The sequence below is a fragment of the Pseudophryne corroboree genome, chromosome 1 (genome assembly GCF_028390025.1).
Source record: "Pseudophryne corroboree isolate aPseCor3 chromosome 1, aPseCor3.hap2, whole genome shotgun sequence".
NCBI classification, from domain to species: domain Eukaryota; kingdom Metazoa; phylum Chordata; class Amphibia; order Anura; family Myobatrachidae; genus Pseudophryne; species Pseudophryne corroboree.
The window spans coordinates 302,382,186-302,408,335 of NC_086444.1; the positions used below are offsets into that span (position 1 = coordinate 302,382,186).

Here is a 26,150-nt window from a genome sequence, read left to right on the forward strand (position 1 = left end):
GCCAAATCTATCCTAGAGAAGGAAGAGTGAGAGCGTGAAAAACACGAGTATTGCCTCAAATCAGGATTTTTCAATCTCCAGGGGTCTATCAGACCCAACTCTGACACAGTGTCTGCAAACGGGGAGTGCCCAGGCCGCGGGTTGGAGGACGCCCTAGACAACCTATCCAGCTCGTGATTTAAAACATTGTTAAAGTCCCCCATACAGATAACTGGTATATCAGGGGAAGCAGCCATAAAGACAGACGCCTTTTTAAGGACATCGTGCGAATATGGAGGGGGTACATACACAGCCAGCAATAACAAGGGGACGGAGTTAATTCTGCACTTGAGAAATACATATCTACCCCATTGATCCGTTTGCACAGAATCAAGCACAAAGGGAACAGATTTCCTAATTAGAATCGACACTCCCCGGGACGCTGCAGTATGCATAGAATGGTAAGCCCATCCCACCCAAGATTTTTTAAGGGACATAATCTTAGTACCCAGTAGGTGGGTTTCCATCAAGCAAATTATATCAGACGCATAAGATTTAATCTGTCTAAGGATCAAGGAGCGCTTAATCTGGTCATTGATCCCCCGCACATTCCACGACAGAAACTTAACCGACGCCATAACAGGGCATTGTTGTGATTTTGCATAGCACCCGCGGCCAGCCACCGCCAGTGAATACCAAAGAGGATACGCCTGCAGTCAGCTGCAACATAAACATAGCAAAAATAAGCACATTGCACAGCAAAAAATGAAAACACCTCAATGTTAACAATCTAAAATAACCCCCATCTCCACCCCGTATACCACCTAAAACTAGCAGCATACCTGATTCCCTAACAGAACAGAACACCCTAAGTACTAACAATCCCAACTAAGGCAGAGAGCCCGGTAACATACGCCAATACCAATTAAGGTCAAATTCCTATATCCACTAAGGGGGCCAAGAATTTAATGACCATAAGACAGGAGAATCTCCCAGCTAAACTCAAAACAAAACCAATCCCCCCCTAGACCAATACCCCCACCCCAACTGAGTAACCGTTTACCCCTTTAAAGACTATATGGCAGGGCAAACACCGAGTTTCTAAGGCCCAAAATCAGCGTAAAGGCAGCATCTACCAATCACCCGTCTCCACAGAGCTACCCCCTCCCAATAAAGGCCCGTAAGGGCCGCAGATAGCCCCTCCGTAAATCACATAGCAGCACATCACAAAAAGTAGTATATTGACTTAGCTGAGAAATCAGAGACAGGAGTGCAATCAGCAGCCATCGCTCCCCTATTTGAAAAGCGTCCATCTAGCCAAACTGACATCATGCAGGGAATCATAAGGAACATAACCACAAACAACTATACATCCCTCCCAAGACAATATAACAATAACATATCAAGCATAAACGAAGCAGTATACTTGCAAGTAGGGAAATCAAACACATAAGTTCAATCAGCAGCTAGCGCTCGCCGCGCCGGAAAGCGTCCGTCCAGCCACATTGATGCTTCACGAGGGGTCGTGAAGAATTTTGTTTCCCCATCCGAGACCACCCGCAGTTTAGACGGAAAGAGCATGGCATAGGGGATATTCAATTCTCGCAGCCTGCGTTTCACAGGGACAAACTGAGCTCTATCCTTCTGGACATCGACAGCAAAATCCGGAAAGACTGAAACTGGGGAACCTTTCCACGTAAGGGGGCCCTTGGTGCGGGCCAGTCTCAGAATCACGTCTCTATCCCGGTAATGGAGGAGTTTGGCAATAAACGTACGGGGAGGTGCCCCTGGAGGTAATGGGCGCATCGGGACCCTATGGGCGCGTTCCACTGCGAAGTGTGAAGTGAACTCCTCCGCTCCAAATACATCCAACGTTCAAGAAATTTTTCAGGGGAGGCACCCTCTTCTTTCTCCGGGAGTCCGACGAAACGGACATTGTTCCGCCGCAACCTCCCCTTCATATCCGTCATCTTTCTATGTACATCCAGCATCTGAGACTCCAGAGCAGAAGTGCGTCTACCAAGAGGCGTAACCGTGTCTTCCAGCGTGGAGGTGCGCGTCTCAACCTCACCGACCCTCTCTCGCACCCGTTGAAGGTCCTGGTGTATAATGGATAAATCCGACTGGACCTGACCGATCCTGTCGGCCAAGAGGGCTTCACTGGCCGTGACCGCATCCAGCACCTTTTGCAGAGCAGCATCGGTGGCATCCGCAGATGAGGAGCCAGCTGACGGAGAAGGCGGCGCAGAGGTCGGCTGCATCTCCCCACTCTGTTGGGACCGCGTCGGCGGATTTCTGACATACTTCTCCAACTTCGCCGCGGCAGACTGATGCGGTTTGACCATTATAACCGAGCGGGCGGCAGGAGGCAAGAAGTATATTAAATAGTATATCAAGAACTGTCCAGGGACGGCCAATAATGACTGAATGTAGTATATCAGAATTATCCAGTCGCTGCTTGCGGGTAAGTACAGTATACCAAAACTGATCAGTGACCGTGTAGAATATCAGGAACCTCTGTTAGCACAGAAGAAATAATTGCAGCAGGATAAAGAAATCTTTCCTCCCCTCCCAGCATAGGAGGGACAATAAGTTGAAATGGAGTGTGTGCTAGGAAGCTGAGGTTGACCAGCGTATCACAGGATCTGCAGGGGTTAATATCACTGCTCCTTATCCTAATGGAGCAGAGTTCAGCAAGGCAGCAGTAGTATGGGGAGGGCACAGGTACTTATAGAATCCAGCCGTGCCGTGCACCTCCTCCCCAGCGGCATAGCACAGTGCAGGAGCCGGAGGTACGGGCTGGGGCCGCCGGAGCGAGCAGGGAGAGCGGCGGCGGGTCACGTGGTGATGCGGCGGCTGGGGGAGCGCTCGTCGGCCGGAGCACGAGAGGAGAGGCGCCCGCCACAGCGTCCCCAGCAACAACAGAGGGGAAGCCGCGGACCTGGTGAGCAGCGCTCAGGACGGGAGCCGGATGCAGGTCTCGGTGCGGGCAGCAGGATGGTGGCGTCCCACGTGCAGTAGCAGGCCCAGGGTCCCCGCACACTATATTCACTCCACTGCAGCGGATAGCTTGCTGACGAGTCTCAGAGCGGCCCAGGGGCACCCCCACATTATAGTGCTGGTATTGGGGCGGATTGCAGGCCCAGGGGGGGGGGGACACAGGATGTTGGGCAGGATATAATAGCTGGAGAGACACACAGTCTGTGTGCTACTCCATGTCCGTCGAAGCCACGCCCCCCCGACAATTAGATTTAAGTCAGACTAATTACAATATCCCTCTCTGAATTGAATTGCCGACTAAAAAACACATTCCTGACAATCAAATTCCCGTGATGCATGGGAGTTTGTAAAGTCAGGAATTTGAAGACAAACTCTCACTGAATTGAATTGACCCCACTGGGCGATTTTGAGCTGAAAGCAGCTCACTTTTGGTGTTCTGAGCTGCTTTCAGCTCAAAGACGCCCTGTGTGTATGAGCAAGCGATGAGCGCTGATGCGCGCTCCCGCTTCGTCGCTGCCGCCCACCGTTCATCTACTGGTATTACCAGTCGAACGGCGGGGTAAGCGGCACTCCATAGCGTCCTGCTATGGAAAGCCGCTCACCCCCGCTGACATCGCTGGGCAGGGGGGAAAAGCGCTCAGTGTGTATGCACTGACCAATTTTCAGACCAGCGATGATCGCTGTTCATACACGCTGGGCAAAAACGCCCAGTGTGTATGGACCTTTAGATTAATCTAACAGAATGGAAAGAAAGGCCAGTGTAAGCAGAACATTAAAGGATTTTGCAACAGGGCTTATTGCAAAACTAGAACTTATGCAACAGGAAGTTGCAACACTTGCTGCTAGGTATATGACAAACTGTAAAGGGGTGGTAAATAGACATCACTGCATGTTACATGGGACACATTCTGGAACAGCCGGCAAAATAAACACATTCTTTACATGAAACAATGCTTTACTAAGCACATGTCTCTTACTCTATAAATACATTATGGCGCACACAACCAGGCATAGGAAGATTAAGCAGATACATGCTTTTTATGGCGGTCATTTGAGACTATGCTTAACCATCGGTTCAGTTAATAACAAACTATTATAGGCAAAGTTTCTTATTGCCACTTTTTTTTTTTTTTAATAACTTCCTATGTCTAAACATTGTGTGTCTTAAGTCCGATTGTTTTATGCTTAAATAGACAATCTTGGAATACTTTATGACCAAGTATATTTAACCCTTTCTTACGGTTTGATACTTTACAAAATACTATTCTGAAGATAGAAGGTCCAGTTTTAGGCACAAGAATCATTGTTCACTTGCACAAAGCACTGGAACTAGGATATCCCCTTAGGGACAGGCAAGTAAGGGACAAAGCAGAGACCACCTGACTCCAGTCACATGTAGTAACCTTTTGTGCTCTGCAAGCCTCCTGTCAGCAGGCAAATGCACATACTGCCATAGGGTGAGAGAATAAGGACGGGGATGAGCCATCTGTTGTAGCTAGAACAAATATCCCAGCAAGTTTCAGGTGAATAAGAAACTTGCATTGTTAGGAATCTCAGCAGCAACAAGGACTGATTACCAAAATGGTAATTATATGTAATTAAAATGAAAAGTTTTGCCTTATTGAAACCTGAAAACTACATCCTGAAACAAACATGTGGCACAACATGTCCATGTAACTATGACTGCAAGAGACGTGCTTTGGAAAGTAATACAAGTCAGTGCCATACCACAAACATTTTCTTACCTGCCACACCCCCACAATCGCGTTTGCTACCAATATAAGTAAAATTACAAAAGGTTCTACAAAGGCTGTGATTGTTTCTTCACCTTCTTCAAACCATGCCAATACCTGAAATAAACAAAAAGGTAGAACACAAATTACTATATATTTTTTTTGTTTTATACATAAATGAAGCCAAGAGCTGAATGTCCTCTTAAGCATTAATACTGTGGAAACTGCTGGCACGTTAGACCTTAGCACATTCACACCAGCCCCAGTTCTGTACCTTACGGCTGCATCTTGCACAACTGAAGTCTAAAATTAGCATGAGACAGTCATTTACATTAGTCCGATACACAAAGCAGATCTTTACATAAAACTATTAAGATTTTAATCAAGTTGAACCTGACTCTTAGAATGCTGGATAGGGTGCCAAATTCCCAATGTAAAATTTTCATTAAAAAAAACCCAATTGGTTATAAAATGTTCTTATCTTCAAGCAAGATTGTAACCAAGTTCTTAAAGTACATTAATCTAGGCCAGGGGTGTCAAACACAAGGCCCGCGGGCCAAATCCGGCCCGCCAGACCTCGTATGATGGCCCGCGGTGCCGCCGCCAGCCTTGCAGCCTCCCCTGCACGGAGTAAATTCATTTTAAAAATGGCTCAAGTTAAAAAAAAAAAAAAAAATTTTACTTACCTTCCGGGACCTGGCCCGATTTCTTCCTGCCCCGCACTGCTCCCTGGGTGTCGGACGTGACATCATCACGTGACGTCCGCCCGACATCTCCAGGGATCAGAGGAGCGCGCGGACGCCGCGGAGAGGAGCAAGAAGAAAGAAGTAAAAGAAAGAAAGAAGTAAAAGGTAAGTAAAGTAAATGGAGGGGGCAGATGGCTGGGCACTATAAGAGGGGGCACATGGCTGGGCACTATAAAAGGGGGCACATGGCTGGGCACTATAAAAGGGGGCACATGGCTGGGCACTATAAAAGGGGGCACATGGCTGGGCACTATAAAAGGGGGCACATGGCTGGGCACTATAAAAGGGGGCACATGGCTGGGCACTATAAAAGGGGGCACATGGCTGGGCACTATAAAAGGGGGCACATGGCTGGGCACTATAAAAGGGGGCACATAATTGAATGCAGTGACATTAATTTATGATAATAAAGAGTGGACACATAGACCTACAGATACAACCGGCCCTTTGATGGGGACCAAACTGCTGATGCGGCCCCCGATGAATTTGAGTTTGACACCCCTGATCTAGGCTATAAAACAATGTTTAACTAAAGCGAATGTTACCAGAAAAAAAAAAAACAATAAATAAAAATGTATCCAGAGCGGTGTTTATGGAAATTGAACAAGCCACAAATGAATGTCAACCCAACACAGTCTGAACACATTGGTCTACATCAGAGGTTCTCAAACGCGGTCCTCAAGGCACCCCAAACGGTCCAGGTATTATCCATACATGGCTAAAGCAAATTGACTGAGGTGCTAATTAAGTCACCTGTGACCAAGCATGGATAAACTTAAAACCTGGACTGTTAGGGTGCCTTGAGGACTGCGTTTGAGAACCTCAGGTCTACATGATATGACAACAGGGGGCGCACTAAATAGAAATTACTAATAAAATTTATTCCAGCCACACGTGTGGGTTATCCTTCTGAAGCATATATAAAAACAGCAGGTAAATTAATTTTTCTTGTCTGCTACTTTAAATTTATAAAACTGGAGGGTCCATGTGATACTCTATAAATGTCTACCCAGCATTTGTGATTGGATGAAAACCCACAGCCTGGCAGGCCCTGCCTGCTTGGGATTTACAATCAATGGCACTCATTTGTTAGCTTATTCTGTTGTGCATGCCAAATATTCAGATGGGGTGGGGGTTTGGACACACACAAAGCAAATGTTACTGTTCTAGTTTATATTCAGTTAACAATAGATTATCAATGTCATATGGGAGGTTTAGATTGAGCATATTGATACAAACACTAAATATTTTTCCTCGTTTTAAACAAAAATACATTTTTATAGATCAAAAGGGATGGATTAAGTAAGGTTTTAACCCACTTTAGATGGCGAGAGACATTATTTCTACAGGTAACCAAGAATAACCAGTGGTATTGCCCAAATCAACCTGGAGAAATGGCAGAATGATGGGATGTTATAAAAGCAACACCAGTGACACATTTATAGTTGTACAATTAAAACACTGTTAGGCCCATGTAGAAGAATATGAAAACATGTATATTTTATTTTTTATTGGTCTCCCCCCCCCCCCCCCCCCCCTCTCAATTGCTGTCTTGCCCCCACTTTATAGTACCAAATGTTTTACACTTTATTCTTACAAGTTGGGTTTCTCAGAAGCTACTCTTATGGTAACAGAAACTGGCTTTCAGCCATGCATAGATAACACTCTGCTTTGCGCTGCATGGCTAACATAGTTTTGTCAACTGAAACTAGAGTTGCTGATCCCCACTGTAAATCTGTCTTCACATAGCTTTCCCAAATGGTTCATGGAACAAGAACTCCAAGCGTTACAGAAAGGATCAGTGCGTTACATCAACATAAGCTACATTTATATGGTTTAAAGAGGTCAACATACTAATTAATGTCTGGCCATAATGGCTTTCCAGCGTGTATGTAGACTGCCAGTAAAGGAGACTCAAGGTTCTTTTTAAAAATAAAACCATTTGACACACCGGAGTTTCATAAGCTAGGCCTACCAACAACGTTTACATATAATGAAAGGCTATTGTATTGCTTTGCTTTTTTCTGGTGCCCCCATCAAATGCGAAACTTGAGGCCCATACACATGGTGAGATTCGAGCTATGCCCGATTCTCACTATGCGACAGGGGCTAGATCGGGACATAGTCAGTATCGCAAGCACATAATGAGTGCGCTTGCGATACTGACTATGTGCGATTTTGACTAAGTGTCAATTTTGACAATCTCTTCTATAGAGATAGACTGCGCAGGCAAGTCAATTTTGACTATCTATTCTTGCGATGCCGACCGCGTGGGACCGCGCATCGGCATCGAATCAGGATCACAAGGTGACTTTCACTTTGCGATCTGCACTAACTTTTCTTACAATTTTGACTATATGGTCAAAATTGTAAGAAAAAAATCTCACCGTGTGTACACACCATTACACCTAGGACTCCTAACCATTGTAAGTGAATATCAGAAACAGCTATGGTTTTTACAATCATTCCTTTGTAAAACACCACAACACAATGCAACAGTAGAGTCATAAGAATACCTTCTTCAAACTGTTTCTACGCATCACTACATACTCCTCTCTAATCCTTAACAAATCCTGAAATTTGATCTAATCTCATGTGACAAATATGTAACAATGTTTTGCTTACTGTTGAATAAATGACAAAGTAAGTACTACTGCCATATATGTAAAGGTGGCAATTTGATCCAGGTTCTAAGACATAATTTGGTTGGGTATGAAATGCCGGCAGTCAGATGAGCGACCACATCATCCAGACGGTGAGAATCATGATACCAGATGGTGGTATGTATTTTACCCCTCTTTCCTAACCCTCCGGGGTGTCTGATAGGGCTAACTACCCCCTAACCTTAGCCACCACACCAATAAGAACCTTCGGTATGTAGCCAGGTCAATGTCCCAGCACCGGTCTCCTAAGGGGTGTCAAGATAATGGTGTCATAACAGCCAGCACCCCGACCGCCGGTATGCCAAATGCATCACCACTGAAACATCAGGAAATGCTACCATCTCTATAAAAAGTAACATTTTTTGCAATTTGGCCTGGATACTCAGGTTTACGTCAAAGTCAGGTCAAGTATGGAAAGAGACCCAAGTCAAGTTGTACAATATCAAGGCTCAACTCCATGGGGTCGATTCAATTTGGCAACTTATGAACAGCGACGGGAATTAGCTCCCGACGCTATTCAATTCAGCTCCACTTAGGTCGGCGATGGCCCATTCTTGCCGACTAAACAGGTTGAATTGTCGGGAGAACGAGCATTCTCCGACTTAACTCCCCGGCGCGAGGCTGGTTCCCGACAGAATCAGCCTCGCGCCAGCCGCGAGGCAGCACTTTTGTCGGGTTTCTTCTCTCATTCCCCGGGGATGAGAGAAGAATTCCCGACAATTGCGGGTAACTAGCAGCTGAATTGAATAGCGTCGGGAGCCAATTCCCAGCGCTATTCATAAGTTGCCAAATTGAATCGACCCCCATGTTTGGTGCCAACCAAGCCATAGCACATCACTTCAAGGAGGGGTAATGATTAGGGGTGTTTTGCAGCCAAAGGACCTGTATACATCAATCATTGAATCCAACATGAAACAGTTTTTATTCCAGAGAACAAGTGGAGTCTCTCATATCCAAAATGTTTGAGACCAGAAGTATTTTTGATTTAGGTTTCCGTATTTTGGAATTTTTGCTGACCATATTGAGATGTTAGGGGTGGGACCAAAGTATAAACACAAAGCATTTATGTTTCATATACACAGCCAAAAGTTAATTGTTCACAATATTTGTAACATTTTTGGGCGTTAAACAAAGTTTGTTTACATTGCACCATCAGAAAACAAAAATGTCACTGTTGCGCTCAAAAAAAAAAAAAAAAAAAATCTGTATTTTGGATATGGAAGACTCAACCTATATTCTTAAGTATAGTAGTATTCCGGAGAAATGTACAACTGAATGGCCAGGTCAAAGGAAGACCTCACACTCAATTCGATGCCGAGCTGGGACTTTATTAAAGGCATTCGATTATGTACAAAACATCAACAAAATGAGACAACCATTACTACTTATTGCTATCACTCCTAAAGATGACACTACAAGCTTCTGAATCATGGGGTGTACTTTTTTCCTTTTTTAATACATAGCTTTCTTATAAAAAAATGTAATGAATAAATGAAATTATAATTGAGGATTATTGGTCATATGATAAGAATAAGTTTAGGACTGTGAGAATTAGATTCTGATATATAAAGATACAGTTATGAAATATCAAAAGAAAGAATAGCAAGTGAGTGATTTACTACAACTGGGAAATAACAGAACGCATGTGTTAGGGAATTTAAGGTTTGTACTACCACAAAATAACAAAGGGGCCTACGTCTTAAGCCGTGGACAGAGATAAAGTGGATGGAGAGAAAGTACTAATCATCTCCTAACTGCCATGTTACAGGCTGGGTTTGAAAAAGGAGTTAAGAGCCGATTGGCTGGTACTTTATCTCTCTCCAAAGCTTAGAACATATATCCCATTGTCTTGTGAGAGATGTAAAATGATATATAACCCAGCAAAAAAAATAATAAAAAAAAATAAAAATTAGCAAAACTATTTTAAAGGTTATAAAATAAACTCACTGGGAGCGATTCAACTGCTTTTTGGGCGTCAGCAATTAATGGGAACCTGACTGTGCAATTCAATTGATTTGGGCACCTATCACTTATCATGCTTGTTGTGCACAAAAGCACCGGATTTAGTGCCATAAAGCTGCTAAACTACTGGTTAGTTGTTAGGGTGCCCAAAGAATTCTCACACATTTCTGCTCGCCACCACAAAACATCTAGAACATTCTAGACTCAAGTTGCCTAAAAATTTGTCTAGTCATGCAAGCACACCCACACATCTGGTTTTCATGCGTCTCTTATTCCCTTGTAAACTACCTAAATACTTACAAAGGATATACAGGCAGCTAGCAGCAATATTCTAACTAATAAGTCTTCAAACTGTTCAAACACCAACTCCAATAATGTTTTCCCTGTGGAGAGAGAAAGATGAGCATTTGTCACACTGACTTAGACAAGCAAATGTAAAATCTAATTTATAATACATATAGTAAGCCTACCTTCTTCTGCTGGTAGTTCTGTTCAAGTGGTTGTTCAGAGAGCACAGGGGTATAAAAGAAAGGGAAATATTAATAGCAGGTTCACATCAGACACAGCAGTCCTGTAAATTGCCTAACCAGTGTCACTCCTTTACCAGGTGACTATTAAGCAAATTCATATGCATGAACAGAACTTTCCTGACTAAAACGTCTCAGGTTGTCATTTTTTTTTAAATAAATGAATTGCGTGCTATTATATAAAGCTATACAGGAATCAAATCAAGCCAAATTGTATTTATTTACATTTTTCAACGTGGCTATTGCTATCAACTATACAAGCCAGTCATGCAATCTACTGAACAAGGCCCTAATCACATTAGTATAAAGCTGGGTACACGCATAAAGATTTAGTGGTCACATCTGTCTGGTGGGAACTAAAATCTGTTATTATATGGCAGCAAATGACAATTGCTGCCATACAATAAAAGATTTAATAATATGCTTTCACATCGCCAATATGTCCTGGGTTATAGCTGGGTTGATCCAGGTCGAGATGAGGTGCAGTGTGAAAGCATCACATTTCACTGGTCAACTGATCCAGCATTTCAACCGGAAATAAAGCAGGGTTATACACGGGTACAACCCTGGTTGAAGTGCTGTGTGAACAGGTGCAGAGTTGATGCAATCCGGGACCCATCCACGTTATAGGCAAGCTGGCGTTTGGAGATTCTCTCATCTCCAAGCATCACCGGTGGCACATGACCGTTGACGCAGGTGACCCGACAATAAGCGCAGTCTGGAAGTGGCCAAAGCACCATGTTGTACCTATGTACAAAGTACCAGCTCCAGCAATGTGAAAGGGGTTTAATTGTACCCAATAGGTTATGCTAGTTTTCCAAGATTTGGAAGCAATTGGTGTATTGTCATTGGCTCCCATACAATCACAGATTTTTGTTCCCACCAGACAGATGAGACAGCCAAGTCTTTAGGTTTATACCAAGCTTCATATTCCACAGCCGTCACTGCACCTGCAGTCTCTGCAACATGATAGGACATCTTGAAGGGCCTATACACACATATATGCTGGGCAAATAAGCAAAATGTGTGCGCTTTTGCCAATACAATGAATTGTGCTTGGGACGCACACATGAAAGCGTGATAAATAGATTGTCACATTCTAAGATATCAAAAGTGGCATTAAAAATTATGGAAAAAAAGGTGAGAAATAGCCACGAACAGCCATTAATTAGGTTTTTATGCATTAGTAACCAGCAGTTGAATGAACCCTCAAACGCAGGAACTGCAGCATTGTATGACCTGGGCAAATGTAAATGAACTGCATGTAAAACCTAAAGCCATACTGCCACCATAATACAGTGTAATGACTTGCCGCAGCAAACCACCATCACTGATGAGTGCAGAGTACATCCACAGATGACAGATCACACTAATGTATGGGACATTCTGGGAAAAAAACAAATGTAATAAAATGTAAGCACCAGCCTTTACACAAGCCAAGGCTGCATGTGGGCACCGAGCGAGAGCCACAGTGCGGGCAGGGCAGCGGCGAGACCGGCCCCGGGATGACAGGAGCACACACACGAGGTTGCACCCAGGCAGCCATCTTCTGTGCGCTCCCATCCTCCTCAGTGAGATGCCGGTGAGACAAGGGATAGGCCCTTACAGGAAGTGAGCGCACTGCTGCATGCACTGCTGTGCCGCTCTCCCACCTCTCAGGGGCGCCGCTCCGTGCCCGGCGCTACCGGCATCACCCTCGCCGGCCGGCCGGCTTACATACCATTGGGCCCCCATCTCTCCTTCTGCTTCTTGACCTGCTCCAAGCCCAGTCCCGTGCTCTCATTGACGCTGAAGTGCGCCAGCACCTCCTCCACCGTCTTGGTGTGCGCGTTCTCCATGGCCGCTGCTCCGTCCCCCGCTCCTCTCAGCCCCCACCGCGGTGTTCTCTAGCGATCAGCTGCGTCCTCACAGCGCTCTGCCCATACGAGCCTCCCAGCCCCGGGTACGGTGTCTGAAATCCGCGGAGGTGCCCGGCTGGGATGAGTGCCGGCGGCCGGCTGAGAGCTGCCGGCGCCTGGGGCTGTGTGTCCGCGTTCAGACCGGTCCGCAGTGGCTGCAGTAAGATCACCTCCGCATCCAGGCAGCAGCTCGGCGGGGAACCGGGGTCAGTGTGTGCAGAAAGGGTCCGAGCACTGCCTCCTAGCGATCTCCGGACTTGGTTCCCTTAGTGTTACCTGCGGCCTCCCCTCGTCTATTCTCCCAGTGATGAGGCCCTGCCTATCCGTGCGCAGCTCCTGCTGCTCTAGCTGCTTCTACTGGCAGCGGTACAGAGCCGCTATAGCATGTTTTTCCGAGGCTGCTCCGAGATCACGATCGCGGCATGTGGACGACTCTGATTGGTCAGGGTTAGCGTCATGAAACCCCGCCTCTTTTTCTCCTGTAGGATCCCGGATTACGATGACGTCGCGCGACCTGCACTCTACTGAGGATGTTCCAGGGGGCGGGGCGGGGCGGGGCGGGGCCGCGCGGTGCTGCTGCGGCTGCCGCCGCCGCCGCCTGCTCTCCTCGCACTGACCACTGCAGCCGCTTCCTTCTACGTACAGTTGGGCTATTTCCCTGAGACTGATACATATGAATTGCACAAGTATTTGAAACCAGTTGAAATACAGATTTGTAGTCAACCAGCCACAGAACCTGTGTAATTCATTTATGTCCATGATTAAAGGGATATTGTAGCAGCCCTACTTGTACAGTCTGCTAAGGTTCTCTTCTGCCTGGTCAGACCGAAATCTTATCTACAGTACCTGAATCGTGATTCAGCAGGATGGAACATTCTATCCTTCTATTCTGGTTCCATCAATGGTTCCCACACACTTCATTTAGGAGAAAAGTGTCATCCTGCTGCAATTAATTTTATGTAAATGGGTTTATGCATCCACCTCCTGCATACTGGTGCATAGACGTGTTTACATCATATGGCACGCCAACTAGAAAATTAGGAAGCGTCTACGTTTTGTGGAATTGTTGGTATGGCTGGATGACCTTTAAAATTGTCACTTCCAGGTCCTGCCTATTATAAATTTAGGGTCACTCTGCTCAGTACCTGTCACCTTTATACAACAAAACATTAAACTTTTCCATAAAGACAGCACATAACTAAATACTGTATGTTTAGATTATGTTCTACAGCTATATAGGATCTTACACCTTTTCTCTGACGTCCTAGTGGATGCTGGGTACTCCGTAAGGACCATGGGGAATAGACAGGCTCCGCAGGAGACTGGGCACTCTTTAAAGAAAGATTAGGTACTACATCTGGTGTGCACTGGCTCCTCCCTCTATGCCCCTCCTCCAGACCTCAGTTAGAATCTGTGCCGGCCAGAGCTGGGTGCTCCTAGTGGGCTCTCCTGAGCTTACTAGAAAGAAAGTATTAGGTTTTTTATTTTCAGTGAGATCTGCTGGCAACAGACTCACTGCTACGTGGGACTGAGGGGAGAGAAGCGAACCTACCTGCTTGCAGCTTGCTTGTGCTTCTTAGGCTACTGGACACCATTAGCTCCAGAGGGATCGAACACAGGCCCAGTCCTCGGTCGTCCGGTCCCGGAGCCGCGCCGCCGTCCCCCTTGCAGAGCCAGAAGAACCGAAGAGAAGTTGAAAATCGGCGGCTGAAGACTCCGGTCTTCATTAAGGTAGCGCACAGCACTGCAGCTGTGCGCCATTGCTCCCTCTGCACACCACACACTCCGGTCACTGATGGGTGCAGGGCGCTGGGGGGGGGGGGGCGCCCTGGGCAGCAATTAGAGTACCTTACATGTCTAAATAGTACATAATACAGCTAATAAACTGTATATGTGCATAATCCCCCGCCATAAAGCATATAAAAAAGCGGGAGAAGTCCGCCGAGAAAGGGGCGGGGCTATCTTCCTCAGCAAACGGGCGCCATTTTCTCTTCACAGCTCCGCTGGAAGGACGCTCCCCAGGCTCTCCCCTGCAGTTTCCAGGCTTCAAGGGTAAAAAAGAGAGGGGGGGGGGGGGGGGGCACTAAATTTAGGCGCATACTGTGTATCATAAGCTGCTATAGGGAAAAATCACTCACTTTAGTGTAAATCCCTGGTTATATAGCGCTGTGGTGTGTGCTGGCATACTCTCTCTCTGTCTCCCCGAAGGACTTTGTGGGGTCCTGTCCTCAGTCAGAGCATTCCCTGTGTGTGTGTGCGGTGTGTCGGTACGGCTGTGTCGACATGTTTGATGAGGACGCTTACGTGGAGGCGGAGCAGGAGCCGATAAGTGTGATGTCGCCCCCTGCGGGGCCGACACCAGAGTGGATGGATATGTGGAAGGTATTAACCGACAGTGTCAACTCCTTGCATAAAAGGTTTGATGACGTAACAGCTTTGGGACAGCCGGCATCTCAGCCCGCGCCTGCCCAAGCGTCTCAGAGGCCATCAGGAGCTCAAAAACGCCCGCTACCTCAGATGGCAGACACAGATGTCGACACGGAGTCTGATTCCAGTGTAGACGAGGATGAGACAAATGTACAATCCACAAGGGCCATCCGATGCATGATTACGGCAATGAAAAATGTGTTACACATTTCTGACATTAACCCGGTTACCACAAAAAAGGGTATTATGTTTGGGGAGAAAAAGCAGCCAGTGACTTTTCCCCCATCTGATGAGTTAAATGAATTGTGTGAAGAAGCGTGGGATTCCCCAGATAAGAAACTAGTAATTTCTAAGCGGTTACTAATGGCGTACCCTTTCCCGCCAACGGATAGGTTACGCTGGGAGACATCCCCTAAGGTGGACAAGGCGCTCACACGCTTATCAAAAAAGGTGGCACTGCCTTCTCAGGTTACGGCCGCCTTAAAGGAGCCTGCAGATAGAAAGCAGGAGGCTATCCTGAAGTCTGTGTATACACACTCAGGTACTATACTGAGACCTGCTATTGCTTCAGCATGGATGTGTAGTGCTGCAGCAGCGTGGTCTGATTCCCTGTCTGATAACATTGATTCCCTGGACAGGGACACTATATTGCTAACCATAGAGCATATTGAAGACGTAGTCTTATATATGAGAGATGCACAGAGGGACATTTGCCGGCTGACATCTAGAATTAATGCGATGTCCATTTCTGCCCGGAGAGTATTATGGACTCGGCAGTGGACAGGTGATGCTGACTCTAAAAGGCACATGGAAATTTTGACTTATAAGGGTGAGGAATTGTTTGGGGACGGTCTTTCGGACCTCGTATCCACAGCAACAGCTGGGAAGTCGACTTTTTTACCTCAGGTTCCCTCACAGCCTAAGAAAGCACCGTATTATCAAGTACAGTCCTTTCGGCCTCAGAAAGGCAAGCGGGTTAGAGGCGCGTCCTTTCTGCCCAGAGGCAGGGGTAGAGGGAAAAAGCTGCACCATACAGCCAGTTCCCAAGAACAAAAATCCTCCCCTGCTTCCACTAAGTCCACCGCATGACGCTGGGGCTCCACATGTGGAGCCAGGTGCGGTGGGGGCCCGTCTCCGGAACTTCAGCGACCAGTGGGTTCGCTCACAGGTGGATCTCTGGGTTCTACAAGTGGTATCTCAGGGATACAAGCTGGAGTTCGAGACGTCTCCCCCTCGCCGTTACCTCAAATCAGCCTTGCCAGCTACTCCCCAGGACAGGGAGGTAGTACTGGTGGCAATTCACAAGCTGTACCTCCAGCAGATGATAATCAAAGTTCCCCTCCTTCAACAGGGACGGGGTTACTATTCCACAATGTTTGTGGTACCGAAACCAGACGGTTCGGTGAGACCCATTCTAAATTTGAAATCCTTGAACACTTATATAAGGAAGTTCAAGTTCAAAATGGAATCGCTCAGGGCGGTTATTGCAAGCCTGGAAGAGGGGGATTACATGGTATCACTGGACATCAAGGATGCTTACCTACATGTCCCCATTTACCCACCTCACCAGGTGTACCTCCGTTTTGTGGTACAGGACTGCCATTACCAATTCCAGACGTTGCCGTTTGGTCTGTCCACGGCACCGAGGGTATTTACCAAAGTAATGGCCGAAATGATGATACTCCTTCGAAAGAAGGGAGTTATAATTATCCCGTACTTGGACGATATCCTTATAAAGGCGAGGTCCAGGGAGCAGTTGTTGGTCGGAGTAGCACTATCTCAGGAAGTGCTACAACAGCACGGCTGGATTCTGAATATCCCAAAGTCGCAGCTGGTTCCTACGACGCGTCTGCTGTTCCTGGGTATGATTCTGGACACAGAACAGAAGAAGGTTTTTCTCCCGGAGGAGAAGGCCAAGGAGTTGTCATCTCTGGTCAGAGACCTCCTGAAACCAAAACAGGTGTCGGTGCATCACTGCACGCGAGTCCTGGGAAAGATGGTAGCTTCTTACGAAGCAATTCCATTCGGCAGGTTCCATGCCAGAATTTTTCAGTGGGATCTGTTAGACAAGTGGTCCGGATCGCATCTTCAGGTGCATCGGCTGATCACCCTGTCCCCGAGGGCCAGGGTGTCTCTGCTGTGGTGGCTGCAGAGTGCTCATCTTCTCGAGGGCCGCAGATTCGGCATACAGGACTGGGTCCTGGTGACCACGGATGCAAGCCTCCGAGGTTGGGGACAGTCACTCAGGGAAGAAACTTCCAAGGACAATGGTCGAGTCAGGAGGCTTCCCTACACATAAATATTCTGGAACTAAGGGCCATTTACAATGCCCTAAGTCAGGCAAAACCCCTGCTTCAAAACCAGCCGGTGCTGATTCAGTCAGACAACATCAAGGCGGTCGCCCATGTAAACCGACAGGGCGGCACAAGAAGCAGGATGGCGATGGCAGAAGCCACAAGGATTCTCCGATGGGCGGAAAATCACGTGATAGCACTGTCAGCAGTGTTCATTCCGGGAGTGGACAACTGGGAAGCAGACTTCCTCAGCAGACACGACCTCCACCCGGGAGAGTGGGGACTTCATCCAGAAGTCTTCCAGCTGATTGTAAATCGTTGGGAAAGGCCACAGGTGGACATGATGGCGTCCCGCCTCAACAAAAAGCTAAAAAGATATTGCGCCAGGTCAAGGGACCCTCAGGCGATAGCTGTGGACGCTCTAGTGACACCGTGGGTGTACCAGTCGGTTTATGTGTTCCCTCCTCTTCCTCTCATACCAAAGGTTCTGAGGATAATAAGAAAGAGAGGAGTAAGAACCATACTCATCGTTCCGGATTGGCCAAGAAGGACTTGGTACCCGGAACTACAAGAAATTATCTCAGAGGAACCTTGGCCTCTGCCTCTCAGACAGGACCTGCTACAGCAGGGGCCCTGTCTGTTCCAAGACTTACCGCGGCTGCGTTTGACGGCATGGCGGTTGAACGCCAGATCCTGATGGAAAAGGGCATTCCGGTTGAAGTCATTCCTACGCTGATAAAAGCTAGGAAGGATGTGACAGCAAAACATTATCACCGCATATGGCGAAAATATGTTGCTTGGTGTGAGGCTATGAAGGCCCCAACAGAAGAATTTCAGCTGGGTCGATTTCTGCACTTCCTACAGTCAGGAGTGACTATGGGCCTAAAATTGGGATCCATTAAAGTTCAGATTTCGGCCCTGTCTATTTTCTTTCAAAAAGAACTGGCTTCACTGCCTGAATTTCAGACGTTTGTTAAGGGAGTGCTGCATATTCAGCCCCCTTTTGTGCCTCCAGTGGCACCTTGGGATCTCAACGTTGTGTTGGATTTCCTAAAATCACATTGGTTTGAGCCACTTCAGACCGTGGAGTTGAAATATCTCACGTGGAAAGTGGTCATGCTTTTGGCCTTGGCTTCGGCTAGGCGTGTGTCAGAATTGGCGGCTTTGTCCTGTAAAAACCCCTATCTGATCTTCCATATGGACAGGGCAGAATTGAGGACTCGTCCCCAATTTCTCCCTAAGGTGGTATCAGCGTTTCATTTGAACCAACCTATTGTGGTGCCTGCGGCTACTCGGGACTTGGAGGCTTCCAAGTTGCTGGATGTAGTCCGGGCCCTGAAAATCTATGTTTCCAGGACGGCTAGAGTCAGAAAAACTGACTCGCTGTTTATCCTGCATGCACCCAACAAGCTGGGTGCTCCTGCTTCTAACCAGACTATTGCTCGCTGGATCTGTAGCACGATTCAACTTGCACATTCTGCGGCTGGACTGCCGCATCCTAAATCAGTCAAAGCCCATTCCACGAGGAAGGTGGGCTCTTCTTGGGCGGCTGCCCGAGGGGTCTCGGCTTTACAACTTTGCCGAGCTGCTACCTGGTCGGGATCAAACACGTTTGCAAAATTCTACAAGTTTGATACCCTGGCTGAGGAGGACCTTGAGTTTGCTCATTCGGTGCTGCAGAGTCATCCGCACTCTCCCGCCCGTTTGGGAGCTTTGGTATAATCCCCATGGTCCTTACGGAGTACCCAGCATCCACTAGGACGTCAGAGAAAATAAGATTTTACTCACCGGTAAATCTATTTCTCGTAGTCCGTAGTGGATGCTGGGAGCCCGTCCCAAGTGCGGACTTCTGCAATACTTGTATATAGTTATTGCTTAACTATAGGGTTATTGTTCTGAGCCATCTGTTTAATGAGGCTCAGCTGTTGTTCATACTGTTAACTGGGTATAATTATCACAAGTTGTACGGTGTGATTGGTGTGGCTGGTATGAGTCTTACCCTGGATTCCAAATCCTTTCCTAGTAATGTCAGCTCTTCCGGGCACAGTTTCCCTAACTGAGGTCTGGAGGAGGGGCATAGAGGGAGGAGCCAGTGCACACCAGATGTAGTACCTAATCTTTCTTTAAAGAGTGCCCAGTCTCCTGCGGAGCCCGTCTATTCCCCATGGTCCTTACGGAGTACCCAGCATCCACTACGGACTACGAGAAATAGATTTACCGGTGAGTAAAATCTTATTTTTACATTCTAGTCTGAATTTAGGGGGTCATTCCGAGTTGTTCGCTCGTTATTTTTTTGTCGCAACGGAGCGATTAGTCGCTAATGCACATGCACAATGTCCGCAGTGCGACTGTGCCAAGTAAATTTGCTATGAAGTTAGGTATTTTACTCACGGCATTACAAGGTTTTTTCTACGTTCTGGTGATCGTTATGTGATTGACAGGAAGTGGGTGTTTCTGGGCGGAAACTGGCCGTTTTATGGGTGTGTGCGAAAAAACGCTACAGTTTTTTGGAAAAACGCGGGAGTGGCTGGAGAAACGGAGGAGTGTCTGGGCGAACGCTGGGTGTGTTTGTGACGTCAAACCAGGAACGAAACTGACTGAACTGATCGCAGATGCCGAGTAAGTGAGGAGCTACTCAGAAACTGCTAAGAAGTGTCTATTCGCAATTCTGCTAATCTTTCGTTCGCAATTTTGATAAGCTAAGATTCACTCCCAGTAGGCAGCGGCTTAGCGTGTGCAAAGCTGCTAAAAGCAGCTTGCGAGCGAACAACTCGGAATGACCCCCTTAGTAATCTTGGACCTTATTCAGCTTCAGTTGCAGTTTTGCTAAAATAGAAAACTGCAACTGGCTGCGATCACATACTGGGGGCTGACCAGCATGTCAATGACCGCCAGCAATGTGACCGCAATGCAATTGTGCCAAGCTGCAAAGGCAGGTGCAAGGCAGCCATTTTCTGGGTTGCGGCAGCCGCATGTGATGTCACGCGGCAACCCCAAACCCACTCTCGTTTGCCACCCCCACAATGCCACGTCACCACCCCCACAATGCCGGGTGCAGTATGTTATGCCGGCGGTCGGGCTCCCGGCGACCAGCATACCGGCACCAGAATCCCGACCGCCGGCATACTGACAACTGGGCGAGCGCAACTGAGCCCCTTACGGGCTCACTGCGCTCGCCACACTGTGGGCACGGTGGTGCGCTACGTGCGCCACGCTTTCTTTTCTCCCTCCAGGGGGGTCATGGACCCCCAAGAGGGAGAAGAACTGTCGGTATGCCGGCGGTCGGGATTCCGGCGCCGGTATGCTGGTCGTCGGGAGCCCGACAGCCGGCAAAGTGAAGACCACCCTACAATGCCATGTCATCACCCGTACCATCCAGCGAACACGTCTGGCAGGTCGTGCGCATGCACGCTGCTGGGAGATGTGATCAGATATCAGTAAAGATTGCTACTGAATAAGCCCTCCTTATGCGTAGCTGTGAGTATTAATGTTCTTACTGGCAGGAGGATGCTCGCTTATAGTCTCCTTACTGGCAGGAGCAGCTCACTGTCTCCTTACTGGCAGGAGGATGCTCACTGTCTCCTTACTGGCAGGAGGATGCTCGCTGTCTCCTTACTGGCAGGAAGATGCTCACTGTCTCCTTACTGGCAGGAAGATGCTCGCTGTCTCCTTACTGGCAGGAGGATGCTCGCTGTCTCCTTACTGGCAGGAGGATGCTCGCTGTCTCCTTGCCGGCAGGAGGATGTTCGCTGTCTGGCTGTCTCCTTAATGGCAAAAGGATGCTCGCTGTCTCCTTACCGGCAGGAGGATGCTCGCTGTCTCCTTACCGGCAGGATGATGCTCGCTGTCTCCTTACCGGCAGGAGGATGCTCGCTGTCTCCTTAACGGCAGGAGGATGCTCGCTGTCTCCTTAACGGCAGGAGGATGCTCGCTGTCTCCTTACTGGCAGGAGGATGCTCGCTTACTGGCAGGAGGATGCTCGCTTACTGGCAGGAGGATGCTCACTGTCTACTTACTGGCAGGAGGATGCTCGCTGTCTCCTTACCGGTAGGAGAATGTTCGCTGTCTGGCTGCTCCTTACTGGCAGGAGGATGCTCACTGTTTCCTTACTGGCAGGAGGATGCTCGCTGCCTCCTTACTGGGAGGAGGATGTTTGCTGTCTCCTTACTGGCAGGAGGATGCTCATGGTCTCCTTACTGGCAGGAGGATGCTCGCTGTCTCCTTACTGGCAGGAGGATGTTTGCTGTCTCCTTACTGGCAGGAGGATGTTCGTTGTCTCGCTGTCTGCTAACTGGCAGGAGGATGCTCGCTGTCTCCTTACTGGCAGGAGGATATTCGTTGTCTTGCTGTCTGCTTACTGGCAGGAGGATGCTCACTGTCTCCTTACTGGCAGAAGGATGCTCGCTGTCTCCTTACTGGCAGGAAGATGCTTGCTGTCTCCTTACTGGCCGGAAGATGCTTGCTGTCTCCTTACTGGCAGGAGGATGCTCCCTGTCTCTTTACTGGCAGGAGGATGCTCGCTGTCTCCTTACTGGTAGGAGGATGTTCGCTGTCTCGTTGTCTCCTTACTGGCAGGAGGATGCTCGCTGTCTCCTTACTGGCAGGAAGATGCTCGCTGTCTCCTTACTGGCAGGAAGATGCTCGCAGTCTCCGTACTGGCTGGAAGATGCTCGCTGTCTCCTTTCTGGCAGGAAGATGCTCGCTATCTCCTTACTGGCAGGAGGATGCTCCCTGTCTCCTTACTGGCAGGAGGATGCTCCCTGTCGCCTTACTGGCAGGAGGATGCTCCCTGTCTCCTTTCTGGCAGGAAGATGCTCGCTGTCTCCTTACTGGCAGGAGGATGCTCGCTGTCTCCTTACTGGCAGGAGGATGCTCGCTGTCTCCTTACTGGCAGGAGGATGCTCGCTGTCTCCTTACTGGCAGGAAGATGCTCATTGTCTCCTTACTGGCAGGAAGATGCTCGCTGTCTCCTTACTGGCAGGAGGATGCTCGCTGCCTCCTTACTGGGAGGAGGATGCGTAGCTGTGAGTATTAATGTTCTTACTGGCAGGAGGATGCTCGCTTATAGTCTCCTTACTGGCAGGAGCAGCTCACTGTTTTCTTACTGGCAGGAGGATGCTCACTGTATCCTTACTGGCAGGAGGATGCTCGCTGTCTCCTTACTGGCAGGAGGATGCTCGCTGTCTCCTTACTGGCAGGAGGATGCTCGCTGTCTCCTTGCCGGCAGGAGGATGTTCGCTGTCTGGCTGTCTCCTTACTGGCAGGAGGATGCTCGCTGTCTCCTTACCGGCAGGAGGATGCTCGCTGTCTCCTTACCGGCAGGAGGATGCTCGCTGTCTCCTTACCGGCAGGAGGATGCTCGCTGTCTCCTTACCGGCAGGAGGATGCTCGCTGTCTCCTTACTGGCAGGAGGATGCTCGCTGTCTCCTTACTGGCAGGAGGATGCTCGCTTACTGGCAGGAGGATGCTCACTGTCTACTTACTGGCAGGAGGATGCTCGCTGTCTCCTTACCGGTAGGAGAATGTTCGCTGTCTGGCTGCTCCTTACTGGTAGGAGGATGCTCACTGTTTCCTTACTGGCAGGAGGATGCTCACTGTCTCCTTACTGGCAGGAGGATGCTCGCTGCCTCCTTACTGGCAGGAGGATGCTCGCTGCCTCCTTACTGGGAGGAGGATGTTTGCTGTCTCCTTACTGGCAGGAGGATGCTCATGGTCTCCTTACTGGCAGGAGGATGTTTGCTGTCTCCTTACTGGCAGGAGGATGTTCATTGTCTCGCTGTCTGCTTACTGGCAGGAGGATGCTCGCTGTCTCCTTACTGGCAGGAGGATATTCGTTGTCTCGCTGTCTGCTTACTGGCAGGAGGATGCTCACTGTCTCCTTACTGGCAGAAGGATGCTCGCTGTCTCCTTACTGGCAGGAAGATGCTTGCTGTCTCCTTACTAGCCGGAAGATGCTTGCTGTCTCCTTACTGGCAGGAGAATGCTCGCTCTCTCCTTACTAGCAGGAGGATGCTCCCTGTCTCCTTACTGGCAGGAGGATGCTCGCTGTCTCCTTACTGGTAGGAGGATGTTCGCTGCCTCGTTGTCTCCTTACTGGCAGGAGGATGCTCGCTGTCTCCTTACTGGCAGGAAGATGCTCGCCGTCTCTTTACTGGCAGGAAGATGCTCGCCGTCTCCTTACTGGCAGGAAGATGCTCGCTGTCTCCGTGCTGGCAGGAAGATGCTCGCTGTCTCCTTTCTGGCAGGAAGATGCTCGCTATCTCCTTACTGGCAGGAGGATGCTCCCTGTCTGCTTACTGGCAGTAGGATGCTCCCTGTCGCCTTACTGGCAGGAGGATGCTCCCTGTCTCCTTACTGGCAGGAGGATGCTCGCTGTCTCCTTACTGGCAGGAGGATGCTCGCTGTCTCCTTACTGGCAGGAGGATGCTCGCTGTCTCCTTACTGGCAGGAGGATGCTCGCTGTCTCCTTACTGGCAGGAGGATGCTCGCTGTCTCCTTACTGGCTGGAGGATGCTCGCTGTCTCCTTAGTGGCAGGAAGATGCTCGCTGTCTCCTTACTGGCAGGAAGATGCTCGCTGTCTCCTTACTGGCAGGAGGATGCTCACTGTCTCCTTACTGGCAGGAGGATGCTTGCTGTCTCCTTACTGGCAGAGGATGCTCGCTGTCTCCTTACTGGCAGGGGGATGTTCGCTGTCTCGCTGTCTCCTTACTGGCAGGAAGATGCTCGCTGTCTCCTTACAGGCAGGAAGATGCTCGCTGTTTCCTTACTGGCAGTAGGATGCTCGCTGTCTCCTTACTGGCAGGAGGATGCTCGCTGTCTCCTTACTGGCAGGAGGATGCTTGCTGTCTCCTTACTGGCAGGAGGATGCTCGCTGTCTCCTTACTGGCAGGAAGATGCTCGCTGTCTCCTTACTGGCAGGAGGATGCTCGCTGTCTCCTTACTGCCAGTAAGGATGCTCACTGTCTCCTTACTGGCAGGAGGATGCTCGCTGTCTCCTTACTGGCAGGAGGATGCTTGCTGTCTCCTTACTGACAGGAGGATGTTCACTGTCTGGCTGTCTCCTTACTAGCAGGAGGATGCTCACTGTCTCCTTACTGGCAGGAAGATGCTCGCTGTCTCCTTACTAGCAGGAGGATGCTCGCTGTCTCCTTACTAGCAGGAGGATGCTCGCTGTCTCCTTACTGACAGGAGGTTGCTCGCTGTCTCCTTACTGGCAGGAAGATGCTCGCTGTCTCCTTACTGGCAGGAGGATGCTCGCTGTCTCCTTACTGCCAGTAAGGATGCTCGCTGTCTCCTTACTGGCAGGAGGATGTTCGCTGTCTCCTTACTGGCAGGAGGATGCTCTCTGTCTCCTTACTGGCAGGAGGATGCTCGATATCTCCTTACTGGCAGGAGGATGTTCGCTGCCTGTCTCCTTACTGGCAGGAGGATGCTCGCTGTCTCCTTACTGGCAGGAGGATGCTCGCTGTCTCCTTACTGGCAGGAGGATGTTCGCTGATTCCTTACTGGCAGAAGGATGTTCGCTGTCTCGCTGTCTCCTTACTGGCAGGAAGATGCTCGCTGTCTCCATACTGGCAGGAGGATGTTCACTGTCTCGCTGTATCCTTACTGGCAGGAAGATGCTCGCTGTCTCCTTACTGGCAGGAAGATGCTCGCTGTCTCCTTTCTGGCAGGAAGATGCTCGCTGTCTCCTTACTGGCAGGAAGATGCTCATTGTCTCCTTTCTGGCAGGAAGATGCTCGCTGTCTCCTTTCTGGCAGGAGGATGCTCGCTGTCTCATTGTCTCCTTACTGGCAGAGGATGCTCGCTGTCTCTTTACTGGCAGGAAGATGCTCGCTGTGTCCTTACTGGCAGAAGGATGTTGGCTTTCTAGCTGTCTCCTTACTGGCAGGAGAATGCTCGCTGTCTCCTAACTGGCAGGAGGATGTTCGCTGTCTCGTTGTCTCCTAACTGGCAGGAGGATGCTCCCGGTCTCCTTACTGGCAGGAGGATGTTCACTGTCTCGCTGTATCCTTACTGGCAGGAAGATGCTCGCTGTCTCCTTACTGGCAGGAAGATGCTCGCTGTCTCCTTTCTGGCAGGAAGATGCTCGCTGTCTCCTTACTGGCAGGAAGATGCTCGCTGTCTCCGTTCTGGCAGAAAGATGCTCGCTGTCTCCTTTCTGGCAGGAAGATGCTCGCTGTCTCCTTTCTGGCAGAAAGATGCTCGCTGTCTCCTTACTGGCAGGAGGATGCTTGTTGTCTCCTTACTGGCAGGAGGATGCTCGCTGTCTCGTTACTGGCAGGAGGATGTTCACTGTATCGCTGTATCCTTACTGGCAGGAAGATGCTCGCTGTCTCCTTACTGGCAGGAAGATGCTCGCTGTCTCCTTACTGGCAGGAAGATGCTTGCTGTCTCCTTTCTGGCAGGAAGATGCTCGCTGTCTTCTTTCTGGCAGAAAGATGCTCGCTGTCTCCTTACTGGCAGGAGGATGCTTGTTGTCTCCTTACTGGCAGGAGGATACTCGCTGTCTCCTTACTGGCAGGAGGATGTTCACTTACAGTCTCCTTACTGGCAGGAGGATGCTCGCTTACAGTCTCCTTACTGGCAGGAGGATGCTCGCTGTCTCCTTACTGGCAGGAGGATGCTCGCTGTCTCCTTACTGGCAGGAGGATGCTCGCTGTCTCCTTACTGGCAGGAAGATGCTCACTGTCTCCTTACTGGCAGGAAGATGCTCGCTGTCTCCTTACTGGCAGGAGGATGCTCGCTGTCTCCTTACTGGCAGGAGGATGCTTGCTGTCTCCTTACTGGCAGGAGGATGCTTGCTGTCTCCTTACTGGCAGAGGATGCTCGCTGTCTCCTTACTGGCAGGAGGATGTTCGCTGTCTCGCTGTGTTTTTACTGGCAGGAAGATGCTCGCTGTCTCCTTACTGGCAGGAAG

The 26,150-nt window shown here is 49.0% G+C and overlaps 1 protein-coding gene across 2 annotated transcripts in view; it reads right to left on the reverse strand.

Annotated features, from left to right (window-relative positions):
- Positions 1–12,942, reverse strand: part of ATP2A2 (ATPase sarcoplasmic/endoplasmic reticulum Ca2+ transporting 2) — a 117,489-nt gene extending 104,547 nt beyond the window's left edge. For both annotated transcript variants that reach the window (XR_010252496.1, XM_063964419.1), the window contains exons 1-4: positions 12,331–12,942; positions 10,554–10,571; positions 10,384–10,466; positions 4,725–4,829 (exon numbers count right to left, since the gene is read on the reverse strand). Coding sequence is in view for 1 of the 2 variants with exons in the window: in XM_063964419.1 (XP_063820489.1) it covers positions 4,725–4,829; positions 10,384–10,466; positions 10,554–10,571; positions 12,331–12,448 (324 nt within the window). In the remaining variant the exon portion in view is untranslated. The remainder of the gene's footprint in view (positions 1–4,724; positions 4,830–10,383; positions 10,467–10,553; positions 10,572–12,330) is intronic.
- Between the last annotated feature and the right edge of the window lie 13,208 nt (positions 12,943–26,150).